We start from the raw sequence: 21,900 nt of genomic DNA, 5'->3' as shown, positions 1-21,900 counted from the left end.
TAGGAAATAAATAAGTATTTATTAATAATAATTATTCCTTAATACACCCCCTGAAGATGGTATCCTAGAAATGACACTAATCTTGCTATAAATAGCAAACAGCCGAGGTCAAGAAAACGACTTAGTAAGTGCATCAGGTAATTGATCCTCAGCAAGAATATGAGTAACTCGCAGTTTGGAGGCATGCACCAGATCATGAATAAAATGATAATCAATAGCCAGATGTTTCATCTGAGAGTGAAAAATAGGATTAGATGAAAGATAGATGACACTCAAATTATCAGTGAAGAGCACAGCAGGCATGGTAACTGGAAGAAGAAGGTCTGTCAAAAGTGACTTAATCCATTGGATCTCAGATGTCGCGGAGGCAATGGTGTGATATTCAGCCTCAGTCGAAGAGCGCGCAACCATGCATTGTTTGGTAGATTTCCAGTAAACCGGATTAGCACCCAAAAAAATAACAAATATACCTGTAGAATATCGATGATCTGGATCTCCTTCTGAGTCCGCATTGGAGAAACCATGAAGAGTAAGAGGTGTATCTACAAGAAGACGAATGCCAAGATTCCTAGTACCATTGAGATAAAAAAAGTAGACGCTTTACAGTACCTCAATGCATCTTTGAAGGAGCATGCATAAACTGTGAGAGTTTGTTGGCCGTAAAGAAAATATCATGACAAGTCATACGGAGATGTTGGAAGCCCCCAATCACTTGTCAGAACTTAATCGTATAAAAAAATGAAGACTCATTATGCAAAGTAAGACGAGAACCAGTGACAATAGGAGTAGAAACCGGCTTGGAGTCAAGCATATTGTGTTTGCAGAGAAGATTAGTGATATACTTTTGCTGAGACAAAAGAAGATCATTTGAGATTGGGTGAACCTCAACAGCACAGAAGAGGGAAAGATCCCCAAGATCCTTAATCACAAATTTTACATGAAGTTTACATACTATGACATCAACAGAAGAAACATCACTCCCTTTAATAATTAGATCATCAACATATACAAGGAAATAGATAATAGTACTATCCCAAAAATAAACAAATAAGGAGATATCAGTCTGAGATGCGACAAAGCAAAGAGAGACCAAGAAAGCACGAAGCTTTAAATACCAAGCGCGCGGAGCCTGCTTCAGGTCATAAAGTTGTTGGTGCAACCTTAGGTCAAGGTTGACCGGACTCGAGTTGACCTGACTCGAGTTGTGTTTTGATGTTTGACGATGTTTGACGAGAAGAGAGTTGTATTCTTGATGTTTGACAAGAATAGGTGTTTGGGAGATTGTAGGTGCAACCTTAGGTCAAGGTTGACCTGGTTGACCTGATTCGGGAAAAGTCCAAGCAGGAAGCTTGGCACGCGAAAAGTCCAAGTATGGAGACTTGGCACTGGAAAAAGTCCAAGTACGGAGACTTGGCACGGGGAAAAGTCCAAGCAGGTAGCTTGGCACGCGGAAAGTCCAAGTATGAAGACTTGGCACGGGGAAAGTCCAAACAGGGAGTTTAGCACGGGGGAAAAGTCCTGGTGAGTGAAGCCAGGCAGTCGGAGAAGTCCTGGTGAGTGAAGCCAGGCAGTCGGGAAATCCTGGTGAGTGAAGCCAGGTGGAAATCCTAGTGAGTGAAGCTAGGTGAAAGGGAAAACCCTGGTGAGTGAAGCCAGGTAAAAGTCCTAGTGAGTAAAGCTAGGCAGTTTGAAAGTCCTGGTGAGTTAAGCCGGGCAAGGGAAAATCCAGATGGATCAAGGGTGATCGAACATCTGGTGTTGGGAAGTCCAAGTAGATCAAGGGAGTGATCGGATACTTGGCTCGAAGAGAAAAGTCCAAGTGGGTCAAAGGGATTGACCGGACACTTGGTGGGGAGTCTTAGCAGGTCAAGGGAGTGACTGGATGCTAAGCATGATGTATCAACAGGTCAACGTTGACCGGATGTTGGTTTGGGAGACTTGGGACTTGGTTTGGGCAAAAACCAAGCTCTGGATCGGTCTGCAGACCGATCCAGTGATACGTGTGTGTATCTGATCGGTCTGGTGACCGATCAGATAACAAACAGAAGGCAAACAGAAGGCAAAGCGCATCGGTTCTGTGAGCTTACTGATCGGTCTGGGGACCGATCAGCATGAAGCCTGATCGGTCTCCACGACCGATCCAGCTGTGGCCTGATCGGTCCACAGACCGATCAGGAAACGAACAGAAAGTTGGGCAACTTTCTGTGAAGCATTCTGATCGGTCTAGGGCCTGATCGGTCCCCAGACCGATCAGAAGGGTCCTGGACCGATCAGGGTGGAGCCTGATCGATCCACGTTCGACCGTTGAGTCACAACGGGTCGCTCCGTCTTCTCCGCTGGTTTCTGTCTTCGCTGTGCAGGTTCGCAGGTTATAAAAGGAGATCAAGGCTTTGGTGCTACTACTTTTTTTTTCCTTCTTCCTGTCCCAAAGTGCTGCTGTGCTTGAGCTTTGTTGAGCTTCTCCAAAGCTTCGCGTGAGCTTCCGGCTAGATCACCTGCTGTTGTAGGCGCTTGGAGCTGTTGCTTCTTCCAGTCGACGAGAAGGCAAGATTGTTTTTACACTTGTATTGTCTTCTGCTTTCTTGTATTTCTTGTACATTCATATTGCTGTTGCAAGAGTATTGTGGCGAGGTTTCTCCACCCATAAGGAGTTATTTTTAGCCGATTTTCCGGGGACTCATCCACCGACGGATTGACTGGACTCGTCCACCTTACGGACATGCCGAGGAGTAGGAGCCCTAATCTCCGAACCTCGTTACATCGGTTTGTTTGAGGTTTGTCTTCTTTCCCCTTCGTTTCTACGTGTTATTTTCCGCTGCGCTAACCCTAGTGTGTAGAAACGCGACGATTTGGGGTCGGCTATTCACACCCCCCTCTCTAGCCTCCGTACGAAGAATCCTAACAAGTGGTATCAGAGCGAGGCCGCTCTTCGACGGATTCACACCCATGGGAGCACAAGCTAGAGATGTATCAATTCGGAGAAGACATCACCATTCCACCCTTCTACAACGACAACTTCGCATATTGGAAGGTAAGGATGATGTATTTTCTTAGGACTAATATGTGGAACTGGATTTGTGTACAAGAAGGGTTTACTCCTCCAATGGATAAAGAAGGAGAGCCTCTAGAGAAGAACAAGTGGACGAAGGAACAAGTCCACCAATCCACGATCAACAATGAGGTAACTAAAACAATTGAATTTTCATTACCTACTAATGTTTTGTGTAAGATAGGTAAATACAACAATGCCAAGGAGTTGTGGGATAACTTGGCCAAGTACCATGAGGAGAGCTCCACTTCAAGCCATGAAGAGGAGCCTAGTGAGCCAAGTAGCTCACATCATGGAGGGAGCGAATTGGGAGTTGAGGGCTACTCAACATCCAAGGAAGAAGAGGAGGAGAGTTCCTCTTGTTCAAGTTCGGAACAAGAAGAAGAAGTTCCCACCTCCGGAAGGGTTGAAGAAGAAAGCTCATCTCCATCCACAACCCTAGGTAACTCAAACACTGTGATTTCAAGCAAATTACACATAATGTGTTTTGAGTGTAGGAAACATGGACATTACAAGAGCAAATGTCCAAAGAAGGTTAGGAAGACTCCACCGGCACCAAAGGTCAAGGAAGCCGGAGTCCCAACACGCAAAGGCAAGAAGCACGTGGTGTGCTTTCAATGCAAGCAACGGGGACACTATAGGAGCCAATGTCCGAAAGGGAGGAAACCTCACAAGGACAAGGGATGCACATCGATAGGGGGAGCTAAGGCAAGCCCTAAGGTATCTTTTAAGGCTCATTCGTGCAATTCTAGTAGGATACATGCTAGTAATTTTATTGCATTAGTCAATAATGATAAGCATGTTAACACTAGAAATCAATACATGTGCTTAGGTGCTAAACATGTCAACCTAGATAGGGATACTACTAGGAATGCTAACCCTAGGATTAACACTTCTAAGGTTAAGGAACACCTAGGTAGAAACCCCAAGACAACTAGACATATGCCTAGGAACACCTCAAGAAAGAATGATAAATTAAAACTTGAGATTTTAGAGAAAGAAAATCAAGTCTTGAGGTCAAGACTTAACACTCTAGAAAAGTCCCTAAAGAATTTAGAGAAGTCAACTCTAGGGTCTAAGGGTCAAATTTCAAAGCCCAAGAACAAGAAAGGTTTGGGTCACAAACCTAAGTCCCAAATGATCAAGCCCACCTATCATAATGTTCCATTCGATTATGGAACAAAACCTAGGGCTAGGAAGAACAACACCAAGGTCACAAGGGGAGTCACCCCTAGAGTTGATCTTGATGAGTCCCAAATGATCAAGGCTTTAAAGCCTAAGAGGGTCATTAGGAGGGTTGTTAGGGAAGTCATCCCTAGTGAATATTTAGTGAACCCAATGAGCTCAAATAGGTATTGGGTTCCTAGGAGCGTGATTTCATCACGCTAGATGAGTTAGGGTGTGCCAACCTTACTTGAGTAGGTAGTTAACCTAATCATGGCAAAAGGTGGCACTTTAGGAAGTTTCAAGGTGCAATCAAGCCTTGAAAATGAAATTGAAAAATATTCCTAAGGTGATTAGGATGTGCCAATCATATTTGAGGAGTTGTCTAGAGTTAATTTAATTGGCACATAGTGATCTAAACATCCTTGATATATGATCTTAGATCTATTACACTTAGGAATATAGAACCTATGGCAAGATGATCAAAATTATCAAAAATGGCAACTAAGGCTAGTTTTAGGTATTTTCTATACCTTTATGTGCTATTTGCCATATATTGTTTGCCATATACCATGTCATGACATCATATTTATTTTATGATCATTTAAAATGTCATGATAATGCTTAGGTTAATTTAAATGTCATGCTTTATTTAAGTTTCACACTTTATGCCATGACATCATAACATTGGCACATGTTTTTACTTATGAAATCATTATATGCCATGTCATCATCTTGTGCATTAATGATCAATGAAATTGATTTAAGGATAAAAACACATTTTGATATTGAGATCAAAGTATAGTTTAGCAAATGCATAAGAACTTAGCCTAAGATGACCTAAACTCATATCTCACATCAAAATTAACTTGGATGTGTTTGATACACTTTAGATGTGTGTGAGATATTAGGATCATGAGTTAGGATCAAGGTACATAGTTCTTGTACCTAGATGAGCCTAATTCAAGAGATTGGAGGATCATAGGGAAAACTTGTGTACAAGTCATATACATATAGTCCTAAGATTATGGTCCTAAATTAAAGGGATTAAAATCATTTTAAAATTGATTTAAAAAACCTTGATAAAGCTTTTCTAGTGATAGCATTCATCATTGAGCAAGATGATACAAAGATGAGTTAAACTTTGAACTATTTCAAAAGTTTTTGAACTTTGTATCAAGATTTGAAAATGGAAGTTATTTTCATCTAAAACTATTTTTCCATGATAGTATATGGTATGAGGAATGTATCCAAAAAATTTTACGATTTTTTGAATTTTCTGTAATTTTCTGTGAATTTTTGAATTTCTCCCGGGGAGAAAAATCAGAAATCTCTGATTTCAGAGGCTGGATCGGTCACCGGACCGATCCAGAGAAGTCCTGATCGGTCTGGTGACCGATCAGTGACGATCCAAAAAGCGAGGATCGATTTGGGAATCGATCCAAGGGGTTCCTGATCGGTCTGGAGACCGATCAGTGCGTGCCGAATTTCTGATTTTCAGCAAGTGTCTGAAATTTCAGTTTTTGGGAGTTGAGTTTCGGGTTTCTAAAGGTTTGAAACTCTCCAAGACATTGTTGGTGCAATGGTCAAGGGGGAGTTGACATTTAGGGGGAGTCTTACCTAATTGTCAAGGGGGAGTTGACTTTTAGGGGGAGTTTTTACTTCTTAAGACTTTTGAGGATTAGTGATAAGGAATTGTCACTAAGTTGAGTGTTGAGTTTAGTATCAAGGGGGAAATTAAGGGTTTCAATGAAAGGTATGGGACTTTCATTGGGAAGAAACTCTTGACCTTGATTCCCTCTTTTTGATGTGTGTCAAAAAGGGGGAGAGATGTCCCAAGGGGGAGAATGGGAGAATGTTTTGGAAAACCTAAGTTAGGTTATCGGGTTAACCTAACTTGTTTATGGGTTTTGTCAAACATCAAAAAGGGGGAGATTGTTGGTGCAACCTTAGGTCAAGGTTGACCGGACTCGAGTTGACCTGACTCGAGTTGTGTTTTGATGTTTGACGATGTTTGACGAGAAGAGAGTTGTATTCTTGATGTTTGACAAGAATAGGTGTTTGGGAGATTGTAGGTGCAACCTTAGGTCAAGGTTGACCTGGTTGACTGATTCGGGAAAAGTCAGCGGGGAAGCTTGGCACGCGAAAAGTCAAGTATGGAGACTTGGAAAAAGTCCAAACGGAGACTTGGCGGAAGCTATGGCTGGTGGAGCTTTGGCGAGAGGAGTAGGGGGGAGAGTGGGGGATACGTGTACATAGGTTGTGGGGGAGTCATTCAGCTATGAGATGGCTTCCTTTAGGGTTAGATTGATGGAAGGAAGAGCGGATAAAGTCCGCTCAGAGGATTGGACTGAGGTGGCTTCTCGGACGGGTGTAAGCTGAGGTGAGGGCATGTTGATGGTGTAAGTACCTATGTTGGTTTTGATATGGTCAACCAAATCACGTTAGGTCCTATGTATTTGATTCTTGTGTCTAAGTGTGCAGGAGCTTGTCATCACAAGAAGTCGAGTGAAACACGCAGCGGACGAGAAGAATAGCACGCAAGTTGATGGGCTCAATGTATCTAAGGGATGAGAAGCTGTGGAAGAGTACACCGGTAGAGCCAGAAGGATGTGCACGACACTTTTGAGGGACGAGGAGAAGGCTAGAGTTGGGTTATGATGAGCTTAACTCTGGAAGGCCGAAGCATTACCCAAGCGACTGGAGACAAAGCCAGCGACTGGAGAAGGTGCTGGACGATCAGCATGAAGCTGACCGATCTGGGTACCCAGACCTTCTGGGTGCTCGGACAAGATGGTACGGGTGCCAGGACCATTTTGGTGCCCAACGAGCGCCTCTTCTTAGTGGATCAAATTTGGGTCCACGTCGGCATCAGTCCGAGAAGGTCTGAACACCGATCAGGGTGGAGCCTGATCGATCCACGTTCGACCGTTGAGTCACAACGGGTCGCTCCGTCTTCTCCGCTGGTTTCTGTCTTCGCTGTGCAGGTTCGCAGGTTATAAAAGGAGATCAAGGCTTTGGTGCTACTACTTTTTTTTTCCTTCTTCCTGTCCCAAAGTGCTGTTGTGCTTGAGCTTTGTTGAGCTTCTCCAAAGCTTCGCGTGAGCTTCCGGCTGGATCACCTGCTGTTGTAGGCGCTTGGAGCTGTTGCTTCTTCCAGTCGACGAGAAGGCAAGATTGTTTTTACACTTGTATTGTCTTCTGCTTTCTTGTATTTCTTGTACATTCATATTGCTGTTGCAAGAGTATTGTGGCGAGGTTTCTCCACCCATAAGGAGTTATTTTTAGCCGATTTTCCGGGGACTCATCCACCGACGGATTGACTGGACTCGTCCACCTTACGGACACGCCGAGGAGTAGGAGCCCTAATCTCCGAACCTCGTTACATCGGTTTGTTTGAGGTTTGTCTTCTTTCCCCTTCGTTTCTACGTGTTATTTTCCGCTGCGCTAACCCTAGTGTGTAGAAACGCGACGATTTGGGGTCGGCTATTCACACCCCCTTCTCTAGCCTCCGTACGAAGAATCCTAACAAAAGTGTCTTATGCAAATGTCACACGTGATCTGGAAACTTAGCACTGTGGATACCTGAAGGTTGCGGCATATAAACCTCCTCTACAAGATGACTATTAAGAAATGCATTGTTGATATCAAGTTGGCGAAGACAACGCCCCTGATTCACAGCCAGACTAAGAAAAATGTGCATTATTACTTGATTAATAACAGGACTGAATGTATCATTAAAGTTAACACCAGGACGCTGATGAAAACCCTTGGCAACAAGGTGAGCCTTATACCGATCAATTGAGTCATCAGAATTATGCTTAATGTGAAACACCCACCTATTACCTACAAAATTTTGGTCCGGTGAAGGCGGGACAAGAGTCCAAGTCTGATTACGGAGAAGAGCATCATACTCTTCGTACATGGCCTTTATCCAATTCAAAATCTTTGAGCACCTGCGTGACAGAGGAGGGTTCACAAGGTTATGGAAGGCTAGTATGAAGAAGGTACTTTGAATTGGACTTGTAGATGATATTTTTAGAGCGAGTTTGCATGGGATGTTTGGTTTAGAGAAGCGAGAGGAGGATAGAGAGGCAGTGGGTTAAAGGGTCGATTGCCACCATATGTACTTTATAAAATGATCAATAAAGATTAATATTTGAGTCCATCAAATGATGATATAGGAGATGTTCAAACATCAGAAAAGATAATATTCAAAGGAGCATGAGACGAAATACTAGATTTATGAAAAGATAATTTATGGCTCTTATTAATATTACACGAAGTGCATGAAAAATTAGTCAAAGTATCCGCAGGAAATGAAAGATCCAAGGATAATTAAAAACATTGTAAAACACCTAATGATGGATGAGCTAAACGACTATGCCATAAGAAAATATATGACAAGACAGGCACAGAAAAGCCTGAAGGGGATGATAGCGTAGACGTAAATTTTGGCTAGTAATAGACACCATCTCTATTGATCTCGTTGACCAGTGTTGCTCCCGTACGACGATCCAATACCTGAAAATAGGAATCAAAGAAAAGAAATGTAATAGGATTAGTAGCACCAAGTGCAACCATAGAAATCAAATTTTTTGACATAGATGACACAAATAAAACATTGGAGAAAACTAAAGGGAAAGATGGAGTGGAGAAAGAGAAAGAACCAGTGTGTGTAATGGGTAGTTTAGAATCATCACCGATGACAACGCTATCATTCTTAGAGTAAGGCTCATGCAACGAGAGAGTATTGAGATCAGTGGTGACATGATGAGAGGCACCAGAGTCAACAACTCATTCCCGAGAATCAGACGGAGGTGTAAAATGAACGGCAGTATGCGCAAATAATGCACTATACACAGGACGCGAAGCACGCTGAGGAGTCGGTTGAAGCAGAGGAAGCATCGAGGCAGTCATATGACCACACTGGCGAGAAGAGTGACCTTGGACACCACAGATCTGACAGCCGCCCAAGATAACGATTGGGACTGGACACAACTGGATGTGCAGGAGGGCGCGCAACAAGCCAGGAGTAGACAGACATAGCTGATGAGACATAGACGGAACCTTCTGGCAACCACCATGATAGTTTGAATACTGGTTACGAGAATTCTCTGTTGGAGCCGCAAGAGCAGTCATTGGCGTCACCACTGGCGGAGCCAGGATTTGTAGCCCGCCTGGGCTGCAAATCTCCTCTAAAGGTTTCCCGGGCTAAGACTCATTTTGCTCTATTTGGGAATGAAAAAAATCAATACAATCAAAGTTAAAAATTAACACAACTTTAATTGGGCCACCGGGCTATATCCCATGTATCCTAAAGCCTGGCTCCGCCCTTGGGCGTCACAGATGGAGATGGTGTCGAGAATTTTAACTAGGCTTCATAGCTGAGGAACTGCTCGAATAGCCCATTAAAGGTAATAGGGACATCACGAACTTGCAAAGCATGTGAGATATTGTAGTAATCTTAGCTCAGACCATTCAGCACACGAATGGAAAGCTCATCAAAGTCAACTTTGACATTCATAAGCGCAAGAGCGTCAATATTTTTTTTTGATGTCCTGCGTATAATCAGTGATAAATCTATTACCCTGTTGAGAGCTGGCAAGATTTTGATGATGAGTCATAATCTTGCCACATGAGGGAGCAACGTAGGTTCTCTTTGGCATCTATTATGCGTCTCTAAATGAAGTTGATGAAGAAATAAACTGCATAAGAGTAGGATATATCGAACCTATAATAGCATTGAGGAGAAGTTGATCCTAACGGAGCCAGAGAATATGATCAAGATTCACCTGAGGGAGTGTGATATCTGTAGGCATTATCTGCGCAGAGGGTATGGACGTGAGCCATCAACAAAACCTAGTAAGTCATATCCGAATAAAAGAGATGTGAACTACAAGCGCTAGGCAAAGTAATTGGAGTGCCTGAGCATTGACGTTAAGAACCACAAGGGCGAAAGGTGAATCAGGAGTATTTGTGAGAGATAGCCGATGAGTGGTGTCGTCGACGACATCCATTATAGAAGACGACCAGTGGGTATTATGAAGAAAAGAAAAAAAATATTGTATTTACTAGTAATAATTATTCCCTAATAAAACACACAAAAAGCAATACTTTGCCTTCAGAAGAGAGAAAATACATGCGTTGCCGCTTGATTTCTTCATTGAAACATAGAATTTGTCATCATTTCATCAAATTGAGATAGGGATGAGTAAACACAAAGCAACATCTTGCAGCCTCATACTTATATCATAACTGACAAGGGTGGGCGTAGATAGACTCTATCAAAGACTATTAGGGTATGTTTGGTGAGAGTTTATTTTTGATAATCTTGATTATCTATTTACCTCAATTTTTTTTTGTTTTAGAGTTAATGAAATTTTTTAATAAAAAAATCCCTAAAATTTTTTATAATGAAAATGGAAAAAAAAACATAAACTTTACATCAGTTGATTCTTCAACTAAGTGGTTGAGTAAAAAAAAATAGGTAAACTAAAAAAATGTAAACTAAAAAATATAACTAAAACAATATTGAAATTAATTACTAAAAACAAAAAAATATTAAAACAGGTTATATATAAAAAATATATATATAAAGGAGAAAAATATAAAGTTAAAAAATAATAATCAAGTTAAAAAAAATTAATATGTATAATTGTTTTTTTAACGGAATATAATATAATAAAATATTAAATTAAATTATATATTAAAAATAAATAAAATCTTATTATATTGAATCAAATAATATTAAATTATATTTTACTTATATAGTTACTTAGTAACCATATAATTATATAATATTTAAACTAAAGACATCAATACGTTTTTAGCCTGGTATCCAAGAAAATCTCAAGAGTAATTGCAGGCAGAGACTTGTGGGCCTTTTTGACTTCCCTCCGCAGTCTTGTGATCGATCTTACACAAGTGCTCAATAATGCCTCGCTTTATGTGATGTCCCCCACGTATTACAGTGGTCGGAGCGTATCATTGCTGCTTTTAACAAGATTCCATCTGAAAAGGTTGAATTCTTATAAATTTGGATAATTCTGCACTGGCCTTTTATGATGCAGAAGAAGAAAAGATGTGGCTCAAAACCCAGACAACGACTGTTCGTATAAATCACTGTCTCTCTCTGAGATAAGAGAGAAGGAAAGGCAGACAAACATAAGTGTTTTTATATGCTCGCATTGTTTCTTAGCCAGATGTGGACGTTGCTTGATTTCCAAAGAGGAATCCTCTGCTTATTCAAATTGGAGTACCAGGAACGGTATTCCTAAAACTGCAGCACAGTTGCGTTTGCTAGGGAGAGGCAGTGGGCTTCAAAGGTACAGCAGCTGCGTTTGGTGGTACTTCGATGGAAGTAGCAGCATCCTGGAGAACTTTGAGAGAGGGTCGAGGTATGATGAGTGATTAGATATGGTTCTCTCGGCTGAAAATTTTGTGGCGTGGAACGATTTCCCCAAGGGTCTTCTCAAGGTTCTACTCATGGAGAAAGATGAGTCCTCTGCTTTAGAAACCAAATCCAAGCTTGAGGAAATGGATTACAAAGGTAAAACCTTAAGTTGTGTCTGCTAATCGGATTGATGAAGTGCCCTTTAAGAAATTCTATTCGTGTGATTTAGTTTCACTGTATCATAACGAGGAGGATGCCATGGAGGCAGTTTCAAAGCAGGTTGACAACTTCCATGTTGCCATTGTCGAGGTAATGGCTTAGATAAAGTGACCTTTCAGGTGAAGTTAATTAGTGTTCATGAAATTTAACTTTTGCAGGTGACAAGTAGTGATCATTGTGGGAGTTTTAAGATCCTTGAAATAGCTCAAGACCTTCCTACCATTGGTTAGTACTTTAGCATGTTCCTTGAAATTCATACATGATCAGCTTAAATAGGTTCAGATCTCTACAGAGCAGTCTAACTTTACATGACTGACAACTTTTTCTGTTGCAGTTATTTCTAATGTTCAGTGCTTGAACACCATGATGAAATGCATAGCAGTGAGTCCATCAAACTCTTGGCATGTGATAACTCAGATCAAACAAGATATCTGAATTCATCTGATTATTTCTGCAGCTTGGTGCTGCAGAGTTTCTCCAGAAGCCACTCTCTGAAGACAAGCTCAGGAGCATATGGCAACATGCAGTACACAAGGTGCATCATTTGACATCCCATATAGGACATACAATTCACACAGCATTGATTGAAGTCAATAAATTCTCTAAGTTAGAGTCGTCCTGAACAGGCCTTCAATGCCAAATCCTTGAAGTTGATCAAAGATCAAAACAACCCCGAAACCACAGAAAAAGATGAAGATGAAGCTGCAACAGTAACTGACAGGCTATCGGCACCTTCAACTCCCCAGTTGGAACAAGGAGGGAGGTTTCAGCCAGATGAAGAATTCCAGGAAACAACAAACTGCTCCGCCTTGCCTTGTAGTTCTTCTTGTTTGCATAGTGCAGACAACTCGCAGTCCGATTCGGATGGACAAAGGAAGAAGAAACTGCTTCCCAATTCTTCATCTCTAAATGGTGCCAGAAACAGAAGGAAGAAAATAAAGGTAGTGATCCACAAGATGATGTTCAGTTACAGTGATAACAACAGCTAACAGAAATCGATAGCGCAGGTGGATTGGACTGCAGAGCTCCACAGGAGGTTCGTGCAGGCAGTGGAACAGCTTGGAGCAGAGCAGGCCATTCCTTCTAAGATTTTACAACTCATGCAGGTGGAGGGCTTGACGAGGCACAACGTAGCGAGTCACTTGCAGAAGTACAGAATGCAGAAGAGACACGTACTGCCCAAAGACGAAGACCGGAATCCAATCATGGCCTATCCTTCTCCATTTCATCCACACTCAGCTCAGATGTATCCAGTTTGGGGTCATCCAAGCTACCATGGCGTTCAGATTTGGGGTACTCCTACAAGAGGCTTATGGCATCCCCCTACCCAAACTTGGCCCTGGAAATCATATCCTCTGGTTGCTGATGCATGGGGCTGTCCTGTTCGTGTGCAGTATGCCATGTCTTCGCCAGTGAGCTCCCATCTTTCTTTAATTTGACAATAGAAATTGCTGAATTCTCAAAGCAGAGCAAATTGAATTGCAGAGGTCCGTGATGGGCAGCGGTCTCGAAGTTGGTGGAGAAAGAAACGAGGAGGTGATCGACCGCGCGGTGAGAGAGGCCATGAGTAAGCCTTGGCTCCCCCTCCCTCTAGGCCTCAAGCCGCCTTCCACCGACGCCGTGCTGGCGGAGCTCCACCGCGTGGGGATCGCCGGGACGCCCTTCACTGACCGTCGGCCGTGAGGGGGCTGTGGCTGCCACACGACCTCACGCTGTAAATAAAAGGCGGCGGCTGTTGCTGGATCATCATGACGTTGGATTTTGTACTGGATTCTATCCTCCATGAATTCACATATATTTCTGCTATCATACATAAATCAACAAACAAAAGATCCAAAAGAACAAATCACATATTAATTAGTGTTTTGATTACTAACTTGTTGCTTCTAAATGTACAATTAGTAAAAGATGAAGAAAAAAAATTAACATCCACTAAGTTTTTTTTTATCTTTTCAGTAGAGATTTATGTGGCCAAACAACAACTAAGAGTACAAATGTTGTTAGTCAGCAAACAAATCCATCACTTGCTTCTTTAAATTTGTTTCTTGCATCAAATTTCCAATTCCTTTTTATTGGATTTTCATGTTCATAAGATGTGTGCGCTTCTCTTGCATCCTTCTTCCATTTTCTACCACTATACATTTGCGACGCCGATCGTAAAATCGGCATATGTTGAGTGTATGGTATCGGAGGAACTTCAAGTTGCCAAGAATACAAATGAGAGGAGTTTAGATGCATCAATGATGCTTTATTTTGCAAACTTGGCGACTGCCATAGGAAGAATGAGCTCCTCGTCTCTGATTTAAGACGCTTCCTTGCTCGATATCGGCGTTGTCGCTCTCTATTCTTTAGACGCCGAGCCAATATGTCATCACTAGCAAGCATTGTGGCAAAATGATCTGTATGAAGGTGAATTACATCAAAGATTTTCACAAGAATATATATATTATTCATATGCATTGATCAGTACTATCATATGAATCTCCATATTTTCATTGCATGATGGATGATCCATGCTCCCAAATTCTCATCTCGAGATTTAGACAATCTTTTCTCTGTAGACATCACATGAACTACTGCAAACATAATGCTCAATATTGAATGATAAGCTAAACTATCCTTAAGAATCCTATCATACAAGCTTATACTCCTAAAGCACTAATAGATAATGAATAATTTCTCTTTCCACAAAGCATTAATTAATAGTTGAGGTGTCCTAAAAGTTCCAAAGAGGCAATTAGATGAGGGATCATAATTCCCTTACCTTATGTAAAATACAAGTTAAGAAAAAAAATTGCAAGATTATGGAGAAAAAAGAGACCTAGGACTTATTCTTCTCCTCAATATTAAAAAATATGCCAAGCAATGACAAGATATATGAGGTGATAATGGGGAAAATGAAGAATAGGTGTTAAGCATTAATGCTACACGTAGAAAATGAAAGGGTGGTGAGCAACAATGAATGGCTAAATATTCGGATGTACAAATTATTTTGTCATAATTTTGGGAGGCTTAAATCTACGGACATCGTCAATGATGTAAATTTATAAAATATTGCCAAAAATAAAAGATGGCGTGCTGAATTATAGATGGTAAACTTAAATAAAGGTTTGGTTTTTTTTAATTTTGAAAAAAGTAATTATTGCTTTATTTTTTTAGAAAGCAAAATATATATATATATATATATATATATATATATATAACTCAAGTATAATTATTTTTTTTAAGTAATCCAATTGTATCATGATTCTGTCCGAGATCGTGAAGTTGAAAAGCTGGGGATGATATGGCTCGACTAACTAGAAGAAGACCTTGCTCCTCTTTATCGCCGCATCACAAGCCTCCCCCTTAAATCTAGTTGAAGGAGGCTGCAAATCCGATTGACTGGACGAATGATGCCTTAGGTAGTTTCCCCATCCGCTTGGACTGTGCTCGGTCATCGTCCGCTCGGATTGTGCTGGGTCCCTTACCTGGATTAGAGCATAAGCCAACGCCTATCGACTTCGTAGTATCTGACTATGGCAGATGGATGTTCGGCCATGTGACTTGTTATCTGTGCCGATCGGGACAATGAGCTGCCACAATTGGAAAATCTTCCTTTCCCTGGTCTCGGCTGTCGTCATCCATATTTCTCGAAGACTGTGCAAATCTCTGCACATTAAGGTCAAGCACGCGACCATACTTTTTAATTAAGGTCATTAAATGCAGTCCACTGACCGCATGTCATGTGTCTCACTTTCTGTCGCCGCATGCCTAACATGACAGGCGGATATCTGCTGCTGACATGACCAACGCCTTTTCGAATTTGACGGTTAGATCTTCTGCCCGGTTTTCACTGTTAGGACCATTGGCCGACAAGAAGGGGGATTGAATAGCCCCTGTACAAAATCAAACCAAAGAACCTTTCTCGGATAAATAACTTAATTAAAGAACACATGCATTAAATAATAAATAAACTGAAAAAGCAGAGGCTCAGAGGTTTTACTTTGTTACAACTGTTGGTGCGGGAAGCATCCGACGATTAAACCAAGTTTTGATAATGGCAAAGGGTTCAAAGTTAAGGTTATTTGTGGTCTAAGGAATTACAATGAGATTGCAGGAAAGTCTTAAGGGTACTTAGACAAAAGTCCTAGCTGTGGTTAGGCAGGTGGAAAACCCTAGGGGGTGATAACCCTAAGGGGTGGCAACCTTAAGTCCCAGGGGGTGGTAACCCTGGGTGAAAGAAAACCCTAGGGGGTGATAACCCTAGGTCTTAGGGGGTGATAACCCTAGGCTAAGGAAAACCCTAGGGGGTGGTAACTCTAAGTCTTAGGGGGTGGTAACCCTAGGCGAAAAAGTCCAGTCGGTTTGAAGGACTAGTCTGGCAACAGGTAAATTCTCCTAAGTGGAGTAGGTAAGGACGCGCTCCCCGGTGAGAGAACAATAGGCGTCGGTTCGACCTAGGGTTTTCGAATGGAAATCCGAAATCAGAACCGGACAGTCAAAGGCTGTCATAATTTCATATTATATTATTTTTGCTTGGACTAACTCTGTTTTGCCGAAAACAAAGAGCTGGAGAAAGTTGGTTTGGGCGCCCGGAAGGGGTCCGAGCGCCCATAATTGGTCCGGGCTCCCCGAGTTGGTTCGGGCGCTTGGAGTCGGTCCGGGCGCCCGGAGTCGGTCCGGGCGCCCGGAGTCAGTCCGGCGCCCGGAGTCAGTCCGAGTGCCTAGAATCCAAAAGTTATCGGGAAGCTGACGTGGCGCTCGCGAAGTGACTGAGCCACGTGGTCCAGGCGTGCGCTCGGAACAGCCTATATAAGGAGCTTCAACCAAAAGCTGCAAAACAACATAATGAACGACTTTCGCTTCTTCGAGCTGCTCAGAAAACACCTCCTCGACGCTCAAAAGTTGCTCAGACAACCAACGTGCTGAAGATTCATATTTCCGAGTTGTTGGTATTCTTTAAAGGTTTTCTTATTACTTGTAATCAATCATTATACTTGTACTTATTCTGAATTGATTAGTGTTTGCCCATCGAAAGCACTCTTATATGCGGGTCTTGGAGTAGGAGTCGTCACAAGCTCCGAACCAAGTAAAATCTTGATGTTTGCGTTGTGTGTTTTCTTTTCCGCTGTGTATGTTACTTTGAGTTTTCCAAAACGAACGAAACAGCCACAAGCGCTAGCGCTTTCGATCCTATAATTGGTACCAGAACAAGGTCGCTTCGAATTGGTGAAACCACCATTCAAACAATTTTTTCGTGGTAATTTTTTTATTTTTCGGAGTCTATTGGAATCGGTATAATTGTCGCCTTCTGATATGTTTTCATCACAATCGAAATTTTCGCTCAAAGCTGGTGCAACACCACTCAAGTTCGTGTATTTATTTTTAATCCCACACTACTAATCCAAGACCAATTCTTGGACAAAGCTTCTTATTTTTGTTTGTGCGAGATTTTCTTCCTCAATGACCCATCAAGAAGGCTACAGCACAGCCCGCCTACCTCTTTTCTCCGGCGAGGACTTTGGCTACTGGAAGAGCCGGATGGAATACCACCTCAAGACGCAAGTCGAGATGTGGATAATGTTGGTTGCTACTCGGAAAGCCTAGAGGTTCCACTGTACAAAAATTTTGTACAAAGGTCTGAACCTTTTCCTAGCTACCATGTGTTCTTTTAAATTAAATTTTGGATCGCCTGCGGAACTTAACACGTTTGATCCAAAACTTAATCTATTTGTTCTTTTAGGTTTAGACTTGGGTCTCCTGCGGAACTTAACACGTTCGACCCAAACCACCTTAAGTTATTAATTCCATTAAATATTAATTTCCATAATTGGTTCCCAGTACTGACGTGGCGAGGCACACGGCCTTCTTGGATATGGGAGCAACCACCACCGACTAGACAAAACCTTTTATAGAAATCTAATATTTAATTTCCTAAAATAACTTTAGGTTAACCGAAAAGAACAATCAAATCACAAGGGAAAAATACAAAACAAAAGAACACAACTTCGAAAAACATATTCGAAATACTAGAACGTAAGCCTCTTGTATTTGGTATTATTTCCAAAAATAACTAGCATGATGCGGAAAGAAAAATTACTAGTTATACCTTTTAGAAAGACCTCTTGATCTTCTACCGTATTCCTCTTCTAACCTCGGGCGTTGTGTGGGCAACGATCTTCCGAGATGAGAAACCACCAACCACCTTCTTCTCCTCCTAGCTAGGTTCGGCCACAAATAGCTTAACCAAGGATGAAGAACAAAACACCAACCAAGCTCCAAGAGATGCTAGCTTTCTCTTCTTCTTCTTCTCCAAGTAGTATCCGGCCGCCACAAGAGCTCCAAGCCTTTGAGAGATTCGGCCACCACAAAGAGGGAGAGAAGAAGAGGATGGCCGGCCACTCCAAGGAATGAAAGAGAGAGAGAAATAATAGATGTTGTGTCTCATGAAGGCACCCTCACCCCTTCTTTTATATTCCTTGGCCTAGGCAAATTAGGAAATTTAATTGTAATAAAATTTCCTCAATTTCCTTGACTTGATTTAATTGAGAAAAATAAAATAAAATTTCCCAAATAAACTCTAATGGCCGGCCACATTAATGAAGGAAAAAATTTAGATAAGTTTTAATCAACAATTAAAACTTCCTAATTTGTTTCCGGAAATTTTAAAAAATAAAATTTCTCTTTAAAAATCTCTTCGTTGATAAAAGGAAATTTCTATAATTTTAATTTTATCAACATGTGGATAATTTTTAAAGAGAAAATAAAATAACTCTCCAATCTACAAATAAGGAAAGAGATCTAATCTCTTTCTTTAATCTTTTGTAGATCTTTTACAAGAGAGATATTTTAATTTTAATTCTCTTTAATAAATTATTTCTTCCACATAATAAAAACTAAAATTAAAATCCCTTTTAAATTTAATTTGGCCGGCCCCCACTAGCTTGGGTTCAAGCTAGGGTCGGCCACCCAATTTTATACCTAGGCCGGCCCTAGCTTGTTCCCAAGCTAGCTTGGCCGGCCCCCTATTGGGTGGGTATAGAAGGTGGGTATAGGTGAGTATAGAACTCTATAAATAAGAGGCTACGATAGGGACCGAGAGGAGGAATTGGTTTTGGTCTCCCAATAAAATTAAGCATCCCGTGTTCGCCCCGAACACACAACTTAATTTTATCAATAATAATTCATTCCACTAGAGAACTATTATTGAACTATCGCACCAATCCCAAATTATATTTTTGGGCTCCTTCTTATTATGAGTATGTTAGTCTCCCTGTGTTTAAGATAACAAATGTCCACTAATTAAGTAAGTTACTGACAACTCACTTAATTAATATCTAGCTCCAAGAGTAGTACCACTCAACTTCATCGTCATGTCGGACTAAGTCCACCTGCAGGGTTTAACATGACAATCCTTATGAGCTCCTCTTGGGGACATTCTCAACCTAGATCACTAGGACACAGTTTCCTTCTATAATCAACAACACACACTATAAGTGATATCATTTCCCAACTTATCGGGCTTATTGATTTATCGAACTAAATCTCACCCATTGATAAATTAAAGAAATAAATATCAAATATATGTGCTTGTTATTATATTAGGATTAAGAGCACACACTTCCATAATAACTGAGGTCTTTGTTCCTTTATTAAGTCAGTATAAAAGGAACGACCTCAAATGGTCCTACTCAATACACTCTAAGTGTACTAGTGTAATTATATAGTTAAGATAAACTAATACCTAATTACACTACGACCTTCCAATGGTTTGTTCTTTTCCATCTTGGTCGTGAGCTACTGTTTATAATTTATAAGGTACTGATAACATGATCTTCTGTGTGTGACACCACACACCATGTTATCTACAATATAAATTAATTGAACAACTACATTTATCATAAATGTAGACATTTGACCAATGTGATTCTTATTTCTAGATAAATGTTTATACCAAAAGCTAGGCTTTTAGTATACACTCTAACAGATAATTATCCAAACTGGATTTGAGCTTCCACGAGACGACACTGGAAAACCAGTCTCATGCGTGAACTGGGACACCAGCTTAATGAAGAAGATTGAAGCCGACGCCAAAGCAATTTGCAAGCTACAATGCGGGCTGACAAAAAAAGAACTGAACAAAGTTGGCCCTTTCTTAAGCGCGAAAGAACTGTGGGAAAAATTGATCGAGCTGCACAAAGGCACCTCCGATACAAAAGTAAGTAAGCACGATTTAATTTTGAATAAATTATATAACATAAAAATGTAGGAAGGTGAGACATCTAGCCAACTTCATGCGCGGATTCAAGATCTACTGAATGGACTCCACGCGATCGGACAGAAGGTGGGAAATTGAGACATAATTAGGTATACACTAAAGACTTTTCTGAGGAATACTTTGTGGGCATCCATAGTAGATGTTTACAAAGTATCAAAGGATCTTTCATTAATTAAGTTAGATGAGTTATTTTCAGAATTTGAGTTACATGAACATATTAATGCACGTCCAACCGAGAAAGGTATTGTTTTGGTTAGGTACAAGCAGAACCCGGGAACCAAAAGCAAAGCACAAAACTGAACCCGAGTCCTAAGACGAATCAGACTCAGAAGATGACGACGAAGAGATCACGGCGGAGATTGTCAACCTAGTACGCAAACTCTACAAAAAGAAGAAAGGATTCACGAAGAAGGACATCAAGAAGGCAATTCAGTCTAAGACAGTGCAAGCCAGTCCAAAAGTCAAGTTCGATGTAACCTGCTACGGCTGCAACCAAAAGGGACACATCAAGACCAACTGTCTGAACCAACAGGAAGCAAAGAAGCAAATGAAAAAAAAGCACTACAATCAACATGGGATGAGTCTTCTTCAGAAGACTCCGACGAAGAGCTCGAATAGACGAGCTTCCTCGCACTGACGTCCCGGGAACAACTCGAAGATTCAGAAACCAAGAGAAAATCAGAAACTAAGTCTGAGCGAAGCCACGGATCCGTATCCATTTCTGAAGGGCCTAACCCCATTGTAAGAGATTCTCATTTAATTAAGTTGTGTAATTTAGTTAATTACCATATGCATAAATTATCCAAATCCAACCTCCGAGTCAAGTCACTCCAAAAGGAGGTAACAATCCTTAAGGAGGAGACTAAATTAAGTTCTTTGGCTGAATCAGTTCAAATTGGAAGTTCAACTTAAGTCCAACAACTTGAGGAAGAAAATTTCAATTTGAAAACTCAAGTCAAAGAACTTAAAGACATGTTGGAACAGTTCACTTTGGGTTCCAAGAATCTTGATCTGATTCTTGGAAAACAAAGAGTCGTCTACAACCGATCCGGACTTGGATTTAAGGCTAAACGAAAATACAAGTCTTACCTATCACTTGTAAATAGAACTAATAAAAAGGTAGTCCAAGCATGGGTTCCCAAGTCAAACTTGATTAATCAAGTTGGACTTGGTCAATATTGGGTCCCGAAGGATCAAATCCATTACCTTGATAGACTTTATCGAGGCTATAATCCAGGGGGAGCCAATAGAAAAACTATTTTTCTTTATAAATAGAATTGTTTGATGCTTGTCTTACTGTTTTTATTATGCATGCTTAGATTAGGCTAGATAAGGACCTAGACGTGATTTACACTTGACTAATTAGACCTAGGGGTTTCAAAAAAAATAATTAAATACCCAATTTCTTTGAAAGACTTTGTCTAGAAGTGGTGGATGATCTCATATCCAAGAAGGCCTAGTGCCTTGACACAGCTTGGAAGTCAATCTTTGAAATGAATATTTAATTGACTAATTGAAAAATCTAAGTCTAACTCAAATGTAAATTAATCCTTAGATGATAACCTAACTCAAAGATTAAACAAAACCATCTCACAAAAACCTATAAGGTTCTCTGATTGATAATTTAAAAAATAGTCAGATGGACCTAAGTAAAATTTAAATAAATTAACCTAATTGATTACTTAACCTAATTAATTAACTTAACTTAATTAATTAACCTAATTAATTAACTTAACCTAATTAATTTAAATAACTTAACCTAATTGATCCTGTCCGAAATCTGAGTCCGACGGAGGCCAGGTGAGTTGCTAC

At 40.8% G+C, this 21,900-nt stretch overlaps 1 protein-coding gene across 1 annotated transcript; it reads left to right on the top strand.

The window, feature by feature from the left end:
• Nucleotides 1-11,344: 11,344 nt before the first annotated feature.
• LOC122053494 (two-component response regulator-like APRR2) lies at nt 11,345-13,693 on the top strand. The gene is made up of 8 exons (XM_042615549.1): nt 11,345-11,765; nt 11,839-11,918; nt 11,987-12,053; nt 12,163-12,209; nt 12,286-12,363; nt 12,455-12,769; nt 12,836-13,240; nt 13,314-13,693. The coding sequence occupies exons 1-8, from the start codon at nt 11,633-11,635 to the stop codon at nt 13,509-13,511; spliced, it is 1,323 nt and encodes a 440-aa protein (XP_042471483.1). The 5' UTR covers nt 11,345-11,632; the 3' UTR covers nt 13,512-13,693.
• Nucleotides 13,694-21,900: the final 8,207 nt, after the last annotated feature.

Source organism: Zingiber officinale, chromosome 3A (genome assembly GCF_018446385.1).
Source record: "Zingiber officinale cultivar Zhangliang chromosome 3A, Zo_v1.1, whole genome shotgun sequence".
Taxonomy (NCBI): Eukaryota; Viridiplantae; Streptophyta; class Magnoliopsida; order Zingiberales; family Zingiberaceae; genus Zingiber; species Zingiber officinale.
This window is presented reverse-complemented; position numbering and strand designations above follow the sequence as displayed.

What these genes read in the sequence shown, in the direction of transcription:
- LOC122053494 (XM_042615549.1), top strand. Translation starts at nt 11,633, where the DNA reads ATGGTTCTCTCGGCTGAAAATTTTGTGGCGTGGAACGATTTCCCCAAG. An exon ending in TGAGGAAATGGATTACAAAG is followed by an intron (nt 11,766 to 11,838) that starts GTAAAACCTTAA and finishes CGTGTGATTTAG; the next exon opens with TTTCACTGTATCATAACGAG. An exon ending in TCCATGTTGCCATTGTCGAG is followed by an intron (nt 11,919 to 11,986) that starts GTAATGGCTTAG and finishes TAACTTTTGCAG; the next exon opens with GTGACAAGTAGTGATCATTG.